This window comes from Tupaia chinensis, unplaced genomic scaffold, assembly GCF_000334495.1.
Source record: "Tupaia chinensis unplaced genomic scaffold, TupChi_1.0 Scaffold138126_1, whole genome shotgun sequence".
NCBI lineage: Eukaryota > Metazoa > Chordata > Mammalia > Scandentia > Tupaiidae > Tupaia > Tupaia belangeri.
In genome coordinates, this window is record NW_006198026.1 from 1,577,424 (window position 1) to 1,586,203 (window position 8,780).

The 8,780-nt window shown below is 38.1% G+C and overlaps 1 protein-coding gene across 1 annotated transcript in view; it reads left to right on the forward strand.

The window, feature by feature from the left end:
- The window catches only part of LOC102500653 (MAM domain-containing glycosylphosphatidylinositol anchor protein 2), a 550,208-nt gene that overhangs the window by 225,388 nt on the left and 316,040 nt on the right, over nucleotides 1-8,780 (forward strand). The window contains exon 5 of the mRNA XM_027776806.1: nucleotides 7,446-7,642. Coding sequence (XP_027632607.1) covers nucleotides 7,446-7,642 — 197 coding nt within the window. The remainder of the gene's footprint in view (nucleotides 1-7,445; nucleotides 7,643-8,780) is intronic.

Genomic DNA, 8,780 nt, shown 5'->3' on the forward strand with positions numbered 1-8,780 from the left:
CAAGGACAAGAGCTTCTATTAAGCTTTAAACGGATATTTTATGCTGACTAAGCTTTTGTCCCATTATTACCCGTACTTAAAATAAAACGTAAGTAAATACTTACCAGGACGTCTTCTCTTCGTCCTTCTATATTTTTCGCCGGCTTTTCTTGGAACGAATCTCTGCCATTGTCTTCTGGACGATTCTATGCCGTCCTCTTCTGTTTTCCACCATGGCCTTTCTGGGTTGCTCTGCACTGGAGCGTTCCTCGGGAGCTCTTCACTGTATCCCCCTTACCCAAGTCCCTGTTCGGGCGCCATGTGTCCCGACCTGCGGGACTGTCGAACAGGTTCCTTGGGGGAGGGAGTGAGAGATGGGACAAACACGCACACACAATACGAGGTCCTGGTCAAGTCGTCTTCTTCAATCTACTTCCATTTATTCAGGAAAAATGGCAAGTTATATACAGCTGGTGGGCACCAATTGCAAATGAGATACAACAGCATGAACCAATCATTGATGTGGGTGGATCTCTCCTATTGCCTAGAAACCCAACCACTTCCAGGGAGAACGGTTGGTCACATGATTTCTGAGAAATGGTTTGCTCAGTGAGGAAGTGAAGCCTAATGGTTTCCAAGATGGTGGATAGCTCAAGATGGCTTCCATATGTAGTGCTCGCCACAACTGTTACTTCCATCTTGCTTGAAGATGATATGGAAACATCTTCCCTTTAAGGCAATTCATGCTCCCTCTTAGAATATATCTCTATCTCGGGACCAGCAGTTTGCGTAATGGCTATGTCGCTGAACTCCCATGTAGTCGACTGTGGTTCCAGTCCCCGACCCAGTGGCTTAAACTCACACCTGGCGTGTGTGCATGCCCAAGATCTGAGAGGAGAATGGAGGAGAGGAGATTACAATGTGGCCAACCCCCCGGGGGGGGGATTTCTTGCTTTCTGTCTCTCTGTCTCTCTCTTTCTTTCTGGTGAGCACATGTGCCCTATAGCAAAAAAAAAAAAAAAAAACTCTCAAAAAAAAATCTCTATCTCTATTCTTGGCCACCAGATCAATATATAGGATCGATAGTTATTATTACTTGGCTGTGAAAATGTTGAGTCTCTAAGAGAGGAAAAAATTTTGCTTCAAATGAACTGCAGACCCTAGCCAATGTTTACCGGCAGGAGTTAGATATGATATGTAAACATATTAGCTTAAAGGATATATCTTGAAGCGTGGGGAAAGCAGTGGTCCCCACAAATGAAGTATAAATACCAGAAATACTGTGCAAACAGTTTTTTAAAAATTATAAATGAGGCAGCAAGTGGCATGCTGGTTGAGGCACTGGACTTCCACATCGTCAACCACGGTTTTGGTCCCGGATCTGACACCTTGCCTTCTTTCTCTCTCTCTCTCTCTCTCTCTCTCTCTCTCTGTCTGTCTCTCTCTCTCTCTCACCCCCATGCTTTTCACCAGTCAAATTAAACAACAATAATAATAAGAAAAAAAATGAAAGATGAGGAGACTGAAATGTGGGCATACTAAAGTAAATATATCAAGTAAGTTCCAGAAATATCATCAACTCATTCTGTTCTGTGTGAAATCTTGGAGGACACTCTATTGATTAAGAATAACATTAAGAATGTGCTGGTGACTGAGATACAAGTCTTATTGAGACACTTAAAAGTGACTGTCCTATGTGTACAAATATTAAAGGCAGGAGATGCTCTTACAGAATTAGATCATCTGATAGTAATGGGCTGACAGGATCTTAACATAATATAGGCTAGACAGTGATGCTTAGTCATCACAAACAATTGAGCCCAATCATCTTAATGAGCAGCTAGTTTAAATGCATCCAAGTCTCTTCACTAATATAGAACTATAGAAATAATTAATAGAATATGGCATCCCTTGGGGAAAAAGTTAAGCGGAGAGCCAAGAAACTATTGCAGAATCTACACGATTAAAGTAAATCAAAGATGAATGATCAGGAGACAGAATATAGTCTTTCAATAAAAAGTCATGACTTCTTGCCCAATCTCTGAACTTGAGGCAATTTTTAGGCCTTGAACTCATTGACTGAGGGACAACTAAGTCACCAGGAAAAACTCTGAAATAGCACAGCAAGTACATATGGTAATTATTTGCCCAGTTCTTTCTACAAGGAGTCTATATCCATTTACTTACATAACTACATACTAGAAAAAAGAGACTCCTGAAACATCTTGAGTTCTATCTTACATAGGATTCAAGTTGACCTGGCTATCTAAGATTCTGTAGTGGGCAAATTGGTATGGGGTTATCTGGTCATATTGTATACTACATTATATAAAAATGTCAGCTCAATAGAGTGATGGAATAGCCTTTTGAAAGGGCAGATGAGTCTTGCAGAGATAATATCCAGTGATAAGGGGATGCTATCCTCTAGGATGCAGTTAAATCCTATATCAATGACCGATATATGACACTTTTTTTTTCTCCGTAGAATGCATAGGACCAATAACCACAGAGTGACCTCATTTACTATCATCACATCCAATGACCCACTTGGGGAATCTCTGATTCCTTCCCACAACTTAGAGGTCTCAGTTCCCAGAAAGGGAAAAGCTTCTATTAAGTGACACAGCAAGAGTCCCATTAATCTTTGAGCTATGACTGCTTCTCAGTTACTTTAGGCTCCTTGTGTCAGGAAACAGCAGATAAGCCAAGTCACTGTTGTGGCAGGAGTAACTAGCCCATATAGTTTGCTGAAGGTAAAATTGTTGTTACATAGGGAGGCAGTAAAAAAATACATTTAATATGTGGTTGATCCACTGAGTTATTTCTTACGAGTCTCTTGCCCAGTTTTGGTGATAAGCACACGCAATGCATCAACCATCATTGGAGAAAGGTATAGTGGTATAAGGCTGAAATTTCTTATGGATGAAGCTCTAGTAACCTCATTATATAAGCTACCTACACCAAAAGATGTACTAGCCCAGAGTGGGAGGAATCAAGAATGGTGTAAGTAGGAGAAGATGAATATTATTGCACCACCGTGCCTTTTGGAAAGTTTTCTCATTGAAAGATACCAACTAGAATCCTTGAGTAGCTTTTCCTAGATAGAGTTATTATTATACCTAGGGAGTGGGTCTGCATGGATACAGTGTAACAACCAGATCTTCTGTTTAGGACTGAAGCACTCGTTCCCATTCCCCCCCCCCCCCCCCCCCCCCCCCCACTCTGCCTCCGTCTCTCTCTCTCTCTCAAGGGAGAATAAATGAACTTTTTAAAATATATATGAATATTTTTTAAAAGACAATAATCCCCAAGATGCATAAACCTCCAAGACATACATAAAAAAAGACAAGTGACTCGAGAATGAGAATGTGTGGTTAACACATCCTTTTATAAGTCAAGTGGTTTTCAGTTACATACTTTCAACAAAATTGAATAAGACTCTAATCAAAACTATCAGTCGATAGATCAGTAAAATAATTCTTTTTTGTGAAGCTCTTTATGTGTTTTTTTTTGGGGGGGGCTGGGCATATAATTTAGAAAGAGTTCAAAGAATTGAGTGATGTAACCATCAAAAATAAAAAACCCTATTTAATTATCCCCCCCGGTGATGGTTATCAGCTAATCCAGAAATTCCCATCAGCCAAACAGAGAGGCCCGTTCCGAGATCACTAGTTTGGAGCAGCATAAATGAAAGGACTGGTGGATGGTGCAGACAGTAGGTGTATAAAGACTTATCTACCGCCCCAGAGCAGGACAGCTCCGCAGGGACATCAGAGCTTCCAAACTTCTCCAGAGCTCTTGTGACTTTTGTTGCAGTCACACTGTGGTTCAACTATCTTCTTAATCCTACTTCCTCCAAGTCCTGATATTGTTGATCTAGAAAGTAATTCCCAGTACACTTCCTGCTCACACATTTCTGTCTAGAATTTCTTTTTTCTAAAACCCAACCTACAATGAATACACATATTTTTAGTATATATTGAGCAGTATATAGAATACATAAAAAATGTATTTAAGCTATATATATGTGTATATATTATACCAGCTACACATCATTATACATATATATCAAACACATGTAAATATATATATTCAAAATATGTATATATACACATACACAAAAGGGTAATTCAAAAAGTTCTTAAAAGAGAGAAAATTTAGTTTTATTTTGGTGCAACAAATTGAAATCCTTACAGTTTTGTTTCTAAAATATGCATTTTTATGAACTTTGTGAATGCTTTTCATGCACATGTACATACACTCAACACAAACATATTTTTTAGTCATACCATTACTTGAATTGTCTAAAATGAGTCTTAACCTGGAAGGTTAGTTTTTAAATCTAAAAAGAAAAGATGACTTAGTAATTTTATGAAGTAGAAACTCCTAGGTCTAGCCAATGGTGTTGTGGTTAAGACAGCTGGATTCCACATGGCCAGATAGGTAGTTTGAGTCCCAGACCCGGCAGCTGGGAAAACGTGTACATTTGCCTATGCGCCCAAAATCCCAAGCAGAAACTGGAGTAGAAGGGATTGCAGTGTAGCCATTCCTCCGTAGGGTTTTTTTTTTTTTTCCTCCTCTCTCAGTCAGTCTCTCTCTCTCTCTCTCTCTCCCCTATGGGTACACAAGCTCTATAGTAAAACTCAGAAAAAAAATTCTTAAACATGAGAGAATCGCACAGATAATCCAGCCAATAGAATGTTCAGTAAGTATAGCCATTCCTCCTTAGGGTTTTTTTTTTTCCTCCTCTCTCAGTCAGTCTCTCTCTCTCTCTCTCCCCTATGGGTACACAAGCTCTATAGTAAAACTCAGAAAAAAAATTCTTAAACATGAGAGAATCGCACAGATAATCCAGCCAATAGAATGTTCAGTAAGCTGTGTCACAGGATTATTCTCAGAAGGCCAGTGACCCAAAACTCATCCAGAGAGAGCAAGGGAGAGCGTATTTAAAGATTGTTCAGGTTCGGCTTATTCTGGACTGAGCCTACTGACAGCATCACCTAACAAGAAGAGTCGGGGATATATCAATGATTGGATGTTGGAAAGTACCATTATATTAAGTATTTGTAACCCAAGAGGAGTCACCACTGTTATAGTGTTTACTGTTTACTATCCAATTCTCTTTTGTATCGAAGCTTTTCGGTTTCACAAATTTTTACAACATAATGTAGCTCATATCATCAAAAATGAACCTATGACTAAAAGAAATAAAGTTTTGAACAAGAAAATTATTTAAATACCCCTTTTCAAGTTTCTAAGATTGAATTACTTTAATCAATCTTCTGTAGGATTTAACAAAATGAAGCATTAATCATCAAATAAGTGAATATTTTGTAGATTTTTAAAAACCTTTAAGCATTTTATAATAGTTATGCTAGTATCTCTAAATCGCCCAAATTATTAAAAGCAAACAGCATATATCCCTGCAAAACTAATAGATTGCATTTAAACTGAAAGTTTCTCAAACTTAACTAAGAAGCAGTTGTTCTGAAAATTTACAGTACTAAAATTAGAGCCCTTTGAGGTAGCTGTGAAAAGATTCTAATGTTGGAGGAAAAGAAAACCTCAGATTGCTGCAAAACTAGAAATAAAAGTAGGGCTGTCAAGCAATTCATATTTTTTTAAAAATACTTTTTTTAAAATAGGGAAATTTTAGGTTCTATTTGATTCTGTTCTTTACTTGGGTTCCAGAGGGCAGCTATTTTTTCACTACATTTATTGACTTTTTTATTATTTTAACACAGCAAAAAATATATTTTCTAATGAATAATGTATTTTAAATATTTAGGCTAGCATGTGCTCACTTGCTTCATTATTCTTATGTCTATACAAACATTGTGGCTACTTTTCATATTCTCACATGAAAGTGTTTTGTCCCGTGGAAGCCTGAACAAATGGGCAAGTGGCATTTTTATCCATTTATAAAGAGAGTCGAGCACACTATAAGTTGTTGAGCTAAAAGTAAGAAAACAACATGGGATAAATGGGAGTTTAAATGGGAACCCAGTAATGTTATCATTATTATTATTACTAGCAATAGCTAACTTTTATTGAGTACTTACAATGTGCCCAGGGCTTTATACTCTATCTTATTTAATCCTCCAATAGCCTGAAAATATGGTACCATTATTATTCCTATTTTACTGATAAGGAAATTGAGCACGATAAAGATTAAGCAAGCTTTCATGGTTATAAAGTTGGATGAAGGCGATAGTGAACCCAGCAGGAGTTTCCATTACACTTAATAAGTACATAACAAGTTTATACTAGAACATGGAACTAAGAGCTTGTTTCTTTAAGGCAAGTATAATTGTTCATTTATTTTTCTTTTTAGAACCGGGGATGTGTTATATCATGAGTTGACAAACTATGGCCCATAAGCTAAATCTGGCTGAAGGTGCTTGTGTTTATAAATAATGTTTTACTGTAACTCAGTAACATTCATCATTTATTCCATTTTCTGTTGTCTTTGGATACTACAATGATAGAAATGAGTAGTGGAAACAATGACCATATGATCCACAAAGTCTAAGATATTTATGAATTGGCCTTTTCCAGAAAATGCTAAACCATGTGATGTATATATAGTCTTTCTCTAGGATATCATACATAGTTCAGTCCAATATTCAGCAATAGATACATAAACATTTTTTCTTAGAGAGATTTTTGCTATAGGGCATGTGGGCTCACCAGAGAGACAGAGAGAGATAGAGAAAAATAAAGCAAAAAATCACCCCCAAGGAAGGGGTGGTCATGCTGCAATCACTTCTCCATTCTCTTCTTTGGATTATGGGCATGCATGCACATGTACTTGGCGTGAGTTTTACGCTGCTGGGTCCAGGACTTGGACCAAAGTCGACTACATAGGAGTCCAGCAACATAACCATTACGCCATCTTCCTGTCCCTATGAATGCTTTTTTTAAAGAATTATTTTATTTAACTTTATTTATTATTGTTATTTTAATATTTCTAGAGAGAGAGACCCAGAGAGAAAAAAAAAGAGAGAGAAAGTGAGAAAGCATACATGCAGGTCTGGGACTCCCACCGCAGTTAGAGGACTCCAACCGTGTGAGAATCCAGAGAACTTAACCACCATGCCACCTGTCGGCCCCTATAAATGCCTTTTAATAGTGCTTTCTGCTAGACACATTTCAAACTAACAAATATAATCTGTGATATAAAATCTGAGACTCTGTTTTTATTTCACCATTGGCTAAAGCTGGGACTCTACAGGTCATTTGTACTGTTTCAGTAAATAGACATCTTAAGAAATGACTGTTAGCTTTATTTCTTATCACTGGGAATTTTTTTTTTCAAATTAGTTCAATATGTTCAATTTTAAAATGAGCCTAGTAATAAATAATATAGTCAGTTGGGGTTGTGTACCTTGGGTTAGGTTATATATATGCAATACTTTAAAAGTCATGTAACTTAAAAGTGTCACTTATTTTTGTATTTCTTCTAGATTTGGATGATCCAGTAGTAACTGTTCACCAAAGTATAGGAGAAGCTAAAGAACAATTTTATTACGAGAGAACAGTGTTCCTCCGTTGTGTTGCCAATTCCAATCCTCCTGTTCGGTACAGCTGGAGACGTGGCCAGGAGGTGTTACTACAAGGTTCCGATAAAGGAGTCGAAATTTATGAACCCTTCTTTACCCAGGTAAGAGTGAAAATGTAAGACGTGTACTGCATTCTGCTAGGATAGTTTCCTCAGTCAGGCAGCATGAGACTCTTATTACGGCTGTTTGAAAACATAACTTCAACTCTGGCTTCTAAAAATGCAGTATATTCTTTTTTTTTTTTTTTTAGAGATTTTCGCTATAGGGGGCATGCGCTTGCCAGACAGACAGAGAGAGACATAGAGACAGAAAGCGAGAAATCACCCCCCAGAGGGGATGGTTACGCCGCAATCCCTTCTCCTCCATTCTCCTCTCGGGATCTTGGGCACACACGCACACGCGCCCAGCGTGAGTTTTAAGCCACTGGGTCCGGGACACGAACTGCGGTCGACTACGTGGGAGTCCAGCGACATAGCCATTACGCTAACTGCTGGTTCCCAAAATGCAGTATATGCTTGACTGAGAGTTCAGAGGACTCACATATGAAGGATGATTTGGTTTTTATGTGATAGTCGATTTGAAAATGTTAACTCTTGATAAGTTTGAACACCATGTCTTCATCTTCTCCCCAACCTTCCAGTTAGCCATAATCACAGGTGTATTGAAGGTGCACATAGCATGGTCAGGTCCATCCGGGATTCAAACTGGAAGCTTCCCACCTGGCCTCAGTGTCTGTAGCAGAGCCCCACTGTCCGTGCTATAGCTGCTAGGCCTTCAGAGTATTTTTTAACTTAATGTTTCCTAACATCTTATTTTATCCTTTGGTTTACCTAGGTTTCTCCATAAACTACGTAATTGTACATTTTGCTGACTGCTTTAGTTGCTGTGGTCAATATTTATTAAAAGGAGAGATTTTGGTTTCACCATTTGTTATGGCAAATAATTTTCAGAGGAATGAAGGAATATATTTTAAATTTATTTTTGGCTTTAAGAAAAAATCTAATTTATTGGTTCATTTTTGGTTTGGACTTAGTTTGTAAATATAAGAATATTAATTACTTTAAAAATGAAAAGCACTGGGGCCAGCAGATGGCATAGCAATTACATCGTTGGACTCCCACAGGGCCAACCATGGTTCAAGTACCAGACCCAGTGGCTTGAAAATCATACCAGGCATGTGTGCATGCATGCCCAAGATCCTGGGAGAAGAATGGAGGAGAAGGGATTGTGATGTGGCCC